Source organism: Meles meles, chromosome 18 (genome assembly GCF_922984935.1).
Source record: "Meles meles chromosome 18, mMelMel3.1 paternal haplotype, whole genome shotgun sequence".
NCBI lineage: Eukaryota > Metazoa > Chordata > Mammalia > Carnivora > Mustelidae > Meles > Meles meles.
The window spans coordinates 2,872,066-2,885,474 of record NC_060083.1 but is presented as its reverse complement, the minus strand read 5'-3'; the positions used below and the strand labels follow the sequence as shown (position 1 = coordinate 2,885,474).

The 13,409-nt window shown below is 49.8% G+C and overlaps 1 protein-coding gene across 14 annotated transcripts in view; it reads right to left on the bottom strand.

Annotated features, from left to right (window-relative positions):
* The window catches only part of FBXW10B (F-box and WD repeat domain containing 10B), a 36,103-nt gene extending 23,507 nt beyond the window's left edge, over positions 1–12,596 (bottom strand). For 5 of the 14 annotated variants that reach the window (XM_045986087.1, XM_045986088.1, XM_045986100.1 and 2 more), the window contains exons 1-6: positions 7,635–8,306; positions 6,379–6,510; positions 5,179–5,379; positions 4,948–5,075; positions 4,047–4,169; positions 753–862 (exon numbers count right to left, since the gene is read on the bottom strand). In XM_045986087.1, the coding sequence (XP_045842043.1) occupies positions 753–862; positions 4,047–4,169; positions 4,948–5,075; positions 5,179–5,379; positions 6,379–6,510; positions 7,635–8,139 (1,199 nt within the window). In that variant the 5' untranslated portion in view covers positions 8,140–8,306. The other 9 variants (XM_045986096.1, XM_045986091.1, XM_045986093.1 and 6 more) reach the window with 9 other exon arrangements.
* Between the last annotated feature and the right edge of the window lie 813 nt (positions 12,597–13,409).

Below are 13,409 nucleotides of genomic sequence, written 5' to 3'. Positions count from 1 at the left end.
AATAAAATAGAGAGAGGCAGTCTCCACAAAACCTAATGAATAAAGAGTGAAATCCTAGGCCTAACTTACAGCAGAAAGTTGATTATTGGGGCACCTGGGAAGCTCAGTCAGTTAAGCAGCTGCCTTCGGCTCAGATAATGATCCCAGGGTCCTGGGATCGGCACCCACATCGGGTTCCCTCCTCAGCGGGAAGCCTGCTTCTCCCTCTCCCACTCCCCCTGCTTGGGTTCACTCTCTCACTGTGTCTCTCTCTGTCAAATAAATAAAATCATTTTAAAAAATTGTAGGTATAAAGAAAATTCTAGAATATACATAAATATACATGAATATTAATAAAATGAATATTAATTTGTGTACTAATATGCATGAAGATTATAGGAGGTCTTTGCCTTTCTCTATACATTTTATGGTGTTTGGTGGATTTCTTCTCTGCACTAAGCATATATCACTTCTAAAATTGAAATAAAACCATACAAATATTTCCAAAAAAGCAATGTTTTCATACATGTGACTTGTGTGAAAGACAGTTGGTCAGTATACCCGAAATTACAACAGGAAAGTGTCCTCTGGCCACGGGGAGAATGGTGCAAACATCCAGCCCTATTCTCCAAAGGGAATCTCATGTTCGTGGGGGACTGAAGCTTAAGGGAAGGATTGCCTTTCCAAGTGAACAGGGTCATGGAAATCCTAAAGACTCCAGTGTGGGTAATTCAAGGGTCCCCAAAGACCTGGGTTCTGGCCCTGGTACCTACGTGTCTGAGAGGATGCGGATATTATAAGTCCCACAGAAGACATTTCTCTCCTCCATTTGGACCTGCTGAGTTTCCTGGTTCTGGTATGCGGCCCACAGGTTGTAGTCATTCTAACAACAGAACACTTGAAGTCAAAGCACAGCGGCAACTTTACCCCAGGCCCCAAACATGCACCCCCGAGGACACCCCCAGCAGGGACATAAGAGCCCAAGGATTCTTTTGCTTCAGGCTGTGGCTGCCACTGCGTGTGGGGAGGGAGGGACTCCCGAGCAGGCCCCAAAGTAATCCGTGGAGAACCAAGGGTCCTGATTTGTCTTCCATCTCTTCGTATTTTCTGTGTGTTCTGATTCCATGAATCGCTGATCGCTCAACTTTTCCAAAAAAATGGACTCACAAAGGGCAATGCTCACAAAATAAAGTCACAGGTGCCCTCTGGCTGGCTCTTTTGCAGAAGTTGAGGTTTTATGGGCCTATTGCATCGAGACCTGAGGGTACAGAGCGTGCTGGTGGGAACTCAAACTGTATGTGAAATCACAGCTACACCCACTATGCATTTGGGCCTCAAAGTCTGCCCACAGGGCCAAGCTTGATTCCTCCTTACAGCTGCCTCATGAAGTACACCATGGGTTCCACAAAGTATTCTCATCGTTCTACAGGTGAGACATAGCGGAGCCTCAGGAAGAAACCAATTTTATCAAATCTCAACAGGAGTGTTTTCCTTCCTTTTCTAAGACTTCCTTCCTTCCTTCCTCCTTTCTTTCCTTCCTTCCATCTTTCCTTTTTTTCCTGCCTTCTTTCGTTCCTTCCTTCTTTCCATCTTTCTTACCTTCCTTCCTTCTTTCTTCCTCCCTCCCTTCCTTCCCCCCATCCCTCCCTCTCTCCATGGGACACTTTCTGAGCCACTGCGGCTTGCCAGGCATGCTAAATTCTGCCACAGATGGCTCAACCAGACTCTCGCTTATCACTCCTCTTTCCAGCCATACCCTTCCCCCTCAAATAGCAGGCAATAACAACCAGGCTAGCAGGAAACCAAAAAACAGAGAGAGTGCCTTTACCATGAAAGCAAAGAAGACCACAGCAGTACATTTGGACCTGGGAGCCTCCTGGGAACATCTCTTCAAAGTCTCCTTCCTACGTAGCCTTCTTCTCCATACCCGTAGACTCTTCCTTGGGATGCCCAAGGAAGGCTTTTCTGGACTCAACCTGGACGCTTTTATGGGCGCTTTTCTGGACTCAATCTCCTTCTTGATCTCTAACCCAGTAGTGATGTCCACCTTAGAAGCCTCACCCCTGAATCTGTCAACCCCGCCTCCCCTCCAATGTCCAAGTATCTATGATATCCTGCCTTGAATTCATCAAGTCTTCCTTGGCTTCTCACGGCCTGGGCTGGAATGACTTGGCTCTTGGTCATTGGCCAAGTTTTGAGGGCCCAGAAGCTCCATGGTGGAGTCATTGGGAGGAAAAAGACCTGGTTCAAATCCCAGCTCTGCCACTGAGCAGCTAGGAGACCTTTGGCGATTTTTGGAACCTCACAGCCTCCATTTCCACATCCAGAAACTGGGAGCAATGATATCCACCCAGTCTACAGTGACGGTCAAGTGAACGATGTGTACAAAGCCCTTGGCACTATGCTGGACACACTACTCAAACTTGGTCCCCATGTTTGGTCACCAGCCCTGGAAGGCACTCCCCTATACCTTTCCCTACCAGACCCCTTAAATTCCTCGTCTGGCTCTTCCACGTTTCTCATCTGTTGTTCACAGTGCTTTACCTGTTTCTCTCTCTTTCCTAAAATTACAACATTTCTAAAATATCAAACACTGCCTGGGTAGTCCTTTCTCCTCGGGCAGTTACTAGCCACGTTACCCAAAGCAGGGTGTTAGCTCTGTAATACTTAGAGCACCAAGCTCAGGAAGAACGGGTCCGCGTCCTACTTGCATCTCTGTCATTCTGTCATGGAGACCTGAAATTCTCTGCACCTCAGTCTTTTCATTGGTCACATGAGTGAATGGGCTGACTCAAAGATATAAAATGCAGGTCATGGGGCGCCTGGGTGGCTCAGTGGGTTAAAGCCTCTGCCTTTGGCTCAGGTCATGATCTCAGGGTCCTGGGATCGAGCCCCACATCCAGCTTTCTGCTCAGCAGGGAGCCTGCTTCCTCCCCCCCTCCTCTGCCTGCCTCTCTGCCTACTAGTGATCTCTGTCTGTCAAATAAATAAATAAATAATCTTTTAAAAAATAAATAAATACAATTCAGGTCAAATGAAGTCCACAGATGTGTTTTCTTTGGCCCCCATGGTTTTGGGGTTTTTTAATGCTTTTAATTGGCTGCCCGCCTTTAAGGAAAAGGAGAGATGTCACAAGATAATTCAGATTTCTGACTTCTCTTGAAAGCTCAGATGGATGCCGAGGCTGAGGTCCAGTCTCTGGCCATAACTTGCAGGAGCTGCGTAGCACCTGGCCCCTTTGGATGGGGAGGGAAGTCTCCAGCTCCTGGAGGTTCCGCCGCACCCACTCACACCCCCAACCGCCCTCATTCCTGTGACTTGTCTGGCTTCTATGGACAGAAGAACTGGGTGGTCGCTCTGGTCCTTTGTATCCCTCAAATTCTAACTCATATACACAGTTGCCTTACGAGAAGCTACAGTCTGGACACCCCTCATTGAGTATCCTTTTGGGCCCATGGGACAGATTTCAAAATAGAAGACCCTTGAGCAGAGAGGAGGGGGCAAGAATCTGATGGTTTCAGGAATGACCACCAGGCCTGGGTAAACCATAGAGAGGCTCAGAGCCTTTCTTCTGCCCTTCACTGTTGCCTGAGATGTGGTATGGGGGCGTCTATGGTTAAGTAACCGCCCCCCTTCGTTCCTAGAACCAGAATAAACCTGGAAGCGAGAGGGGAGAAAGCATAATCCATTCTGGACCCTGGACATTCTGGACATTCTGGACCCATCCTGGCTCTTCCATTCCCGAGCCATAGACCCCCCACAGCCTCTAGATGCATGGCCTGACCGGTGTTAAGGAAAATCCCAGCCATCCCTGACATCCACTTGTTTAACAGATGAGGAATTTCAGGCTGAAGAAGAGGAAGTCACTTGCTTAAGGACAAGAAGCACAGAACTCTGGTCTCCCTTAGGGAATGCCGCCTCCTAGGCCCTAAATCCGCGTCATATATCCTATATCCTATATCTTCCCGCTTCCTCTACCCTCATAAGACGACTGGGTCTGGACTCCGGCCCGGCTAAGGAGCACAGGACGCCATGGTGACTTGCCCCAGAGGCCACTGCCCACCCACCTTTGTTCTCAGTTTCAGTTTCTGATTTTTCACGCGTACGCACTTCCCGTTATCGGTTGTTTTAGGGACTGGGATAAAAAGCTTGTTGGCATAGTTAGGATCGATTCCCTCTGTGTAGGATCCCTGAGGGAAAAAACAAACAGAAAATGGTTATTACTCTTGGCCCTTACTCCCCAAGAGGAGGGGGGAGATTCGTCCTTGGCAAGCTCTGAAAGGCGGGTAAACTCCGGCAAAGGAAGGCCCGGTCTGGCCCGTGAGGCTGGTAGTGCACGCGGACTGGTACAAGGTGGGCAAAACACCTGGAGGGACCCAGCAGGACATGGCCAGAGTCCTCCGCTTCCCAGAGGACGGCCCGCCTCACAAGGTCGGCCTCTTCCTGTCTTCTCTTACCTATCTGTGCTGGGAAACACTCAAGCTACCGGGAACCCATGATGTAGAGTAAGGCTTCAGGCCGGAAACAGAAGTAATATTGTCAGAGGTGGACACTATTCCGGGAGAAGTGCATCTTGACCCAAGAATATACTTTGTGGGCTTTGAAACATCCTGGGTACCACGTGAGGCTGCTCCGGGAACACGCTCTCGGCCCTCTCATTGCCAAAGCCACAGTACAGCTCTCTGGCCGAAACAATCCCCCACTCTGTGAGGTTTCAGGAAGGCTCTGCCTCTGTCCTCCTGGGAGGTTTCCATATACGTCCTCCCTGCTGGATGCGCTGACCATGGGGTGATTAGCGGGGAGACCAGACACAGAGGAAGTCACTACTGAACCCTACAAAGCCACAAACACGGGGCAGGAGGCCAACTAAGGATCTAGGGAAGAGACGGGAAAGGCCCCCAGGCAGGCCAACCTCAATGCGGAAATGAGGCGCGTCTCCAGATCGACCCCCCCCCAAACAGGAAGTACCTGCAAGAAGGTAATATGGCTCTGAATGAAGGGATGCATTGACAGATCCATCTTGACCTGCTGGACCAGCATGGCCCAGTGCTGGCTCACGGAGGCACACCTGTTCAGGCTGTTTTTATCCAGCATACCTGGGAAAAAAAACAAACAAACAAACAAACATGGACCTGGGAACCTCCCAACCGGCCCGTGGTGAGCAGCGTCTGGAGAACTGCCCAGTACAGCCCAGCATACTTAGAATGTATTTGGAGAGGTGAACGGGTAGGGATCGGATGAAGTCCCGGTGTTTGCTGACCCCAGAAGACAGGTCTTTCACGACATCCAAGTCAACCAACAGATTGGAGGGCGTGTATTCGGCCTTCAACAGGCCTGCTTTTCTGGAAAACAGGCTATTCATCTCGGAAATGCACTGGATGGAACTTTTCCATTGTCCGTCTAGAGGAAAGCCAGAGAAAGGTGCAGGATGAGGCTGATTCTGCGATAACTCCAGGCCAAGAGAAGCCCTCAAGAAACCCTCTCCCCAGAAATAGAGCTCATCAGAATCCACCCTTAGACCCCTGGATTTTTATCGTTTCTTCTGCCAGACTGGAAATAATGACCTCCCCAACGAAATGCAAGAGGACTTTTTCAGCCTTCCCAGCTCAGGGAGGATACCTATAGTAGCAAAGCCTGCCCCACTCAGGTGAAATGGCCTTGTGCCTGGAATTTCCTTAGAATACCCCAAGGGGAAAAAAATTCAAACAATTTTGTAAAGGGACCAATGAATGACATGAATGAGTCAAGTGTTGATAATTGTCGAAACTGAGTGATGGTTATATGCGTGGTGATTACGCTGTCTTATCTGTTTATGAAATCTGGAAGTTTCCAGATAAAAAATGCCTGAGAATCGATGCTTTGTGTTTCTTATAATGAGGTCACAGAGAGCTCTTGCCTCACACAAACCGGCTCAGGAAAGCTTTGAGGCTATGCCCTAGTTCCCCACTGTTTTTCTTTCCCCCTCAAGACTGAATCCAATGCAGCAAAAGATAGGCGCCGGTGGGCTGACCTCTAGAGGTGTCCCCCACGCCAAAAAGTGAGGGGCCAGACAAGGGATTGTGGCCCGGGGCAGAGGGAGAACCCAAAGGAGACCCTCTTATAGTTCCCTTTCTGAGCTCTATTTTCAGGCATCTCTCAGAGGCACCAAGATGGAGAAGTGAAAACTTGGGCTTTAATAAGGTTATAATGACCACCTTCAATTCTTACTTCTCCCCTACCAGATATGGGATTCGATGATGTAATAAGGATCCGTGAGCCCAACATACCATTGATGCCAAATGAATGTTCGTCTCCAAAACCTGCCACTCCCAGATGCTACTGCCCTGTGCCCACCACCCCAAACCCATCGGGACTTCCCGATCTCCTGTCAATTAGCTTTCTTGCTACAAGCTGACTTACCAGTATTAAATGCTTCACTCCCCCTGTTTTCAAGCGAATTTTCTTTTCCTGAAGCTCTGGACAAAGGGAACGATGCAGTCTTGGTGCTGGCTGCCCAGAAAACATCTGAGGTCTCATACGGCACGTTGTGGTCTTTCTCGGGAAAGAAAAAAACACATCACTAGTGTCTTGATTGGGGCCTGAAAAGCCAATAGCCAAGACAAGGTGGCTCTTTAAGTGGGGTTGTGGAGGAAAGGACATGAGACAAACAGTTTTTATTTGTTTGTTTTTTAAAGATTTTATTTATTTATTTGATAGAGAGAGCTCACAAGTAGGCAAAGAGGCAGGGAGAGAGAGTGAGAGGGAAGCAGGCTCCCTGCCAAGCAGAGAGCCCGACGCGGGACTCGATCCCAGGACCCTGGAATCATGACCTGAGCCGAAGGCAGCGGCTTAACCCGTTGAGCCACCCAGGCGCCCCGAGACAAACAGTTTTATTTCTACTTGCTTCTCTTCAGCACAAAACAGACTGGGCCAGTTATGTCTGGTTTTTCGGGAGGAGGGAGGCAGGAAGGGAGGCCTCCGAGTTTCCATACAAACATTGCAGAAAGGGGCGCCTGAGTGGCTCAGTCAGTTAAGCTTCTGCCTTTGGCTCAGGTCATGATCCCAGGATCCTGGTACCAAATCCTATAGCATGGCACGGGGCTCCCTGCTCAGCGGGGAGCCTACTTTTCCCTCTCCCACTCCCCCTGCTTGTGCTCCCTCTCTCTCTTTTTCTCTCTCTCTCTCTCATAAATAAATAAAATCTTAAAGAAAAGGTTTTAGGGGCACCTGGGTGGCTCAGCGGGTTAGGCCTCTGCCTTCAGCTCGAATCATGATCTCAGGGTCCTGGGATCGAGCCCCGCATCGGGCTCTCTGCTCAGCCGGGAGCCTGCTTCCTCCTCTCTCTCTGCCTGCCTCTCTGCCTACTTGTGATCTCTGTCAAATAAATAAAATATTTTTTTTAAAAAAAGAAAAAGCTTTAAAGTAAGACAAAAAATACAAAAATAAATGCCTGACCGTGACAAGTTCTGCACTTCCCTCTGTGTGTGCGTTCTATACTTTTCTAGAAGGAAGTCGCAGTCTGCAATTTCTCCTTCGGTAAACAGGGCTGCAGGTCAGGACAAGGACCTCTGTCCTGTATTCTGGAAGATCCCCGTCTCCCTAAGCTGGTCCACACCCCTGATTCCTTGACAGGTTCCCCAAGTCCGGCTTCCCAGTCCCCCTGGGGCCTCGTTTACCCGCGACGTTGTTCCACTGTCTCAGAGACAGGACCCTGATGATGCTGGCAGCCGTCAGCAGCAGCTTGGGGTCACACATCTGCAGGAGAAAGAGCGTGTAATGCGTCTTGGTCCGGTGGGTGCTTCTCCCAAACCAGGACAGGATCTCCCGCATCTCCTGCTCCACGGTTTTATCCAACATCGGGTTCAAGGAAGACCTGACGACCTTCCCCTCCTTCCTGCTGAGGTTGATCCGGGACTGGCTGTAGATGAAGTCCTTCCCCTGCGTGGTCTGAAGGATATTCTGAAAATAGTGCAGCAAGTAGAAGCTACCCAGCTGCTCCAGGAGGCTCACCAGGAACCTTCTCCGGGGCACCTCTCCTATCCTCTGGAACCACTGTTTGGTCGAGAAGATATTCCAAGCCAAGACACATGTTTCGCACTTTTGACACACGGGGACAGAACTGTCTCCCCTCTCACAACAGAAATACGGGGCATTCCTGAGCCTTGGGTCCAGGTTTTCCATGATTCTGAGATGACCAGCTCATTTTACCCTTGCCCGTTGTCAACCCCGCCAAACACCAGAGGTACAGGAGAGGCGGACAGATTTCCCAGTTGAGCCTTTTCTATTATAAACATTTCCCAGGGGAAAGGTAAAGCCCTGCGTTGGATGGAAAGCTGCTCTCTCCCAGAAACTGCCGGTAGAAGTCTGGCTTTTTGTACTGACTTCCTAGGAAACATGGCTTTTACCGTAAATCTCCTAAACCGGGCACTGCCTAGTAGGTGGAGGCAGTTGCTGTATATTCTGAAAGAGCTGGTCATCCCATTTCTAGAACCACAAGAATAGCCAGTCACATTGAAGTCATACGTGGAACCCTCTTAAAGGAAAAGATAGATATAGATATAGATATATAATCTCAATCATATATCGTGGAGTCCGGTGTTGAGCTTCAATTGTTACTAATGGCTTGTAAATAGTCATGATGTACTTCTTACGTTAATAGCTGTTTGGCTATAGGGGCGCCTGGGTGGCTCAGTGGGTTAAAGCCTCTGCCTTCAGCTCAGGTCATGATCCCAGGGTCCTGGGATTGAGCCCCACATCGGACTCTCTGCTCCATGGGAAGCCTGCTTTCTCCTCTCTCTCTGCCTGCTTGTGATCTCTGTCTGTCAAATAAATAAAATTTTTTTAAAAATAGCTGTTTGGCTATAAGGTGGCTAGCCCAATGATCCTGAATATGTCTCTACTCATTTTCTAAAGTCATCGTTGAACTGAAAACACAAATGTTTACTACCAACGTAAGTCTTTTTTTGAACTGAAAACACTACTACGAACGTAAGTAAGTCGTTTCACTGGTTCAGAATGCTAACGAGAAACCTCTGCAGGAAAGCCCTCCCCTCGGGGAAAAATTTCACTCAGCCTCAATGACACGCTCCTTTGGGGGGGCAGCACCTGACTGAATTCGGGGGAGGGGGGCGGTCACCCTTTGGGGTGCATTACATTGAATACAACCCAAGGAAGTGTTTGAAAGCAAAGAACTTTTGATTACTTGGTGCACATAAGGAGACACGGAGATCACTCTCAAAGCACCGTCTCTCTTGGGGTTAGAACAGGAAGCTTTTATCCAGTGTATTAGGGGGTGAGAGCAAGGAGCTTGCATGTACATTAAGGAATTTTACATGCTCTATTACGTGGGCATTTCGGTTCAATTGCTCAGGCCTAGATCGCCCACATGCTAGTGTATACATTATGTTCAAAAGGTGGCAGAAAATTCCGCCTCTAGGTGGAGATCTTAGTACTATAACCAGATAAAGGTAAGTTCAGGACCAGGTTGGAGGGTGGGGACAGGAATCTGTGCACAGCTCAAAGCCGGCTCAAACTGGCTCCAGGAGGAGCTAGCCGGTGAAATATCTAGCCAGGGGCTATCAGGTGAGACACCCAGCTGGGCAGCTCTCAAAACAACACCTTCCTTCCTGGCTCTCCTTCATTTCCCCTCTTCCTTCTGCTGCTAGCTTTCAGCCCCCTAATTCTGAGTACCTCCCCATTGCATCCCAGCCAACGGTACAGCCAAGTGGAGAAGAGTGAGGAGTCTGGGGCAGGACTCCTGGACCCCAGCCCAGCTGCTTACCAGCTCTGTGTGCACAAGTGCATTACTTAATGCCCAATGTGTCCGTTTGCTTACTTGGAAAACAAAGACAATAGTTTTGACTTGGGAGGGGGTGCGCGCTTTGAGGATTAAATGAGATACTATATGCAAAGCACTTAAAAGATCGCCTGTTACCTATTCAGCCTCTACAAGTGCTCACTATTCTCCTGTTGTCTTTGTCAACATGGGTGTCATTGGGATCATTGTTCTGGGCAGCCAAGTAATCAATGCCCGCTCCAATCTCTACACAATCCCCAATCTCCATGTGCATACATTGAGATGCATGTAAAAAATGACCCTAGGCATGCACAGGCTCAGTCAGTCCAGTGTCTAACTCTTGGTCTCAGCTCAGGTCTTGATCTCAGGGTTATGAGTTCAAGCCCCATGCTGGGCTTCACTCTGCGTGGAGCCAACTTAAAAAGAAGGAGAAGGAGAGGAGAAGGAGAAGAAGAAGGAGAAGAAGAATGACATGAAATGTGGTGTACCTATTTCGTGAGGTCTTTACCATTTGCCATGGTTCATGGTCCATTCAGGAGTGATGACTTGGGTCATTACAGCCGGCCCTCGGAGCGCACATGGTCCCGCAGGTTTCCAAACAGAAGGCTTCTGCTGTCCCTATGACCCAGGAAGGGATCAGGGGCTCCGTGGGCTTTTCAAACATTTTGAGCAACAAAATCCTATTTGCAAATCGTCTCCTTCTGTAAAAGCTCAATGTGGAACATAGACAAAATGACGTTATATTAGAATACATCCATGTTGTAAGTTCAAAGTTCACTTGCTAGCAAGGCAATTAGGGAGAACAATGTGGCTATTTTGATGAAGACAAAACTTGGGATCCTGAAGTTAAAGATGACAGACACATGGGACACCTGGGTGGCTCAGTCAGTTAAGTGTCCGACTCTTGGTTTGGGCTCCGATCATGGTCTCAGCGTCATGAGATCAAGCTCTGTGTGGGAGACTGCTTAAGATTCTCTCTCTCCCTGGGGCACCTGGGTGGCTCAGAGGGTTAAGCCTCTCTCTTCGGCTTAGGTCATGGCCCCTGGGATCGACCCCCCACATCGGGCTCTCTGCTGGGCAGGGAGCCTGCTTCCCCCTCTCTCTCTGCCTGCCTCTCTCCTACTTGTGAACTCTCTGTGTCAAATAAATAAAATCTTTAAAAAAAAATTACAGCTTCCCACTAGGATTAGATCAGACGTGTGGGGCCAGTTGTCACTGCTCTTGTCGATGTTGTAATGATTTCCCTAGATGACGCCAAAATGTTTGGGGTAACCCAGCATTTCTGGTGCCCACGTCTGGAGACTAGGCACAGTTAGAAAAAGGTACTGGATATCCTTGCCTGGCTCGGTGGCAAAGGCAGTCTCACACAAGGGTCGGGTTGGGGACCGGAATCAGGCTGGGAAGGAGATCAGTCCTAACAGGTTGGTCTCTTATGCCTGAATTAGTATCTGGAGAAAAGGTGAAGGTGGGTTAGCTTCTAACCTCTTGGGGAGGGTGGCCAGGAGGAAAGAGTTCCCACACGCATAGGGTTTGGGTCTCTGTGCAGGAGATACACTATCAATGCCCCAGAACTACTACAAACTGAAAGTAGCTCATGTTTTTTGTTTTGCCTTGTTTTATTTGTTTTTAGAGGGGGAGGCAGAGGGTGGGCTGGGAGGGTGGGAAGAGGCAGAGGGTGAGAGAGAAAATATTAAGCAGCTGCACACCCAGCAGGGAGCCCGATGTGGGGCTCGATCTCACAACCCTGAGATCATACACTGAACTGAAATCAAGAGCCAGACGCTTAACTGACTGAGCCACAGAGGCGCCCCTAAAGCGGCTTGTTTCTGAAGGTCCAAATTAATCAGAGAGGCTGGCCTACATCAAAGCGGTTTTGCCCACCCAGCTCAGTCTTGATCCCATGCTGAGGGCCAGCGGTGGCCCTGTTGGGGAGCACAAACCTGGGAGTCAGAGAGACTGGCTGGAACCCCACTGCTGCTCCTTACTAGCTGTGTGACCTTGAACGAGGTACTCGCGCTTCCCTGAGCTCCTGTTTTCTTATCTGTAGAAAACACATAATCCCCACCACGCAGGGTGCTGTGCTATGAGGACTAATTAATTTAAGTAGGTGAGCATGGAATTTCTTTCTGCTGCCTCTGCATTCCACTCACACACACACACACACACACACACACACACACACACACACACACACACGGCATCTTACCTGCAAGGTGACCAGAGGGATAAGCCAATGATGGGGCACGAGCGCCGCTGGTACCCAAAGAGGCAGGCAGGCAAATAGGTCTCATCAGCCTTGAGACCCAGGAGAGGAAAACATTTCCCAAAGGAAGGCTTTGGGGTCGAGAAGGCCACCTGGAGATTTCCCAGATACCCAGGCCGCCAGCAGCCTGTAGACTGCGTGCCAGTCCCCTGGCTGTCCTTTCTGCCCCCTGTTCTCCACGATTCCAATGAGACTCTTCCCACACGGCCCCAGTCTCTACTTCCCTTTCCCACCCTCTCGCAGCGTTTGGAGAGCCCCGGGGGTAGGGCTGCTTCACCCCACCCTGTTCCGCGGCCCCGTCTAGGACTGCACCCGCTGCCACCTGCCGGGCTCCCCAGCAGGAAGTCGGGACCGGGCCAGGGGCCGGAGTAGGGGGTGTGGGTGAGACCAGGCTGTGCTGTGGCCAGCGACGCGCCCCTCGGTAATTCCCTTGCTGCCCCCCTTCTGCAAAACGGAGCTCGTCCTTGGGCCCAGCTCACGGGTGAGAGTCAGGGTCAAGCGAAGGGATGTACTTGAGCGGGACCTTACAATGTGTGAAGAACGATCCCAGGTCGTTACCGGGAAAGCGGGGGAAGCTCACATTTTATCACCATCTCTCCGCCCTGCGGTGTTACAACGTCAACTGAGCAAAGTCTCTGCTCCTGAGCAGTTTCCAGGCTTTCAATTGCCCTTTGACTTTGACGGAAGCAGGTGGAACACAAGGACATTGGCTCCACGTGTTTTATGACCCACGATGGGGAGGACGGAGACCTCCCGGAAAAGCTGGGAACCAGCAGCTGGTGGTTGACACGCAGAGCCGGTTAGGGAGAGAGAGATGGAAACCAGGGGTTCCCACACTTCACGGGGGCTTCACTATGGCCCCGAGGCCTTAATAAACCAGACTGCACGCCCAGTCCCCAGAGATTCTGATTCCTAAATCCAGGCTGGGAGCCCCAGAATTTACATTTCTAAGAAATTTCTGGTTGGTGATGACGTGGTGGTGGGGAAACTGCACTTCGAGAAGCCCGGCTGTGAGCTATGCTTGCGTCCGAGTCTGTGAACCGACTTCGCTTTAAAAATGAACACGGGGGGCGCCTGGGTGGCTCAGGTCTTGATTTCAGGGTCCTAGTATCAAGCCCCCATCAGGCTCTCTGCTCAGCGGGGACCCTGCTTCCACCTCTCTCTGCCTGCCTCTCTGCCTACTTGTAATCTCTCTCTGTCAAATAAATAAATAAAATCTTAAAAAAGAAAAAAAATCAACACGGGGTGCCTGGCTGGCTTGGCCGGTGGAACGCGGGACTCGATCTCACGGTTGTACCATCCAGCCCTACCTTGGCTGTAGACACTCCTTTAAAAAAAAAAAAAAAAACTAATTTTTTTAAAAAGGTAAAAATAAACACAAATCCTTCATTC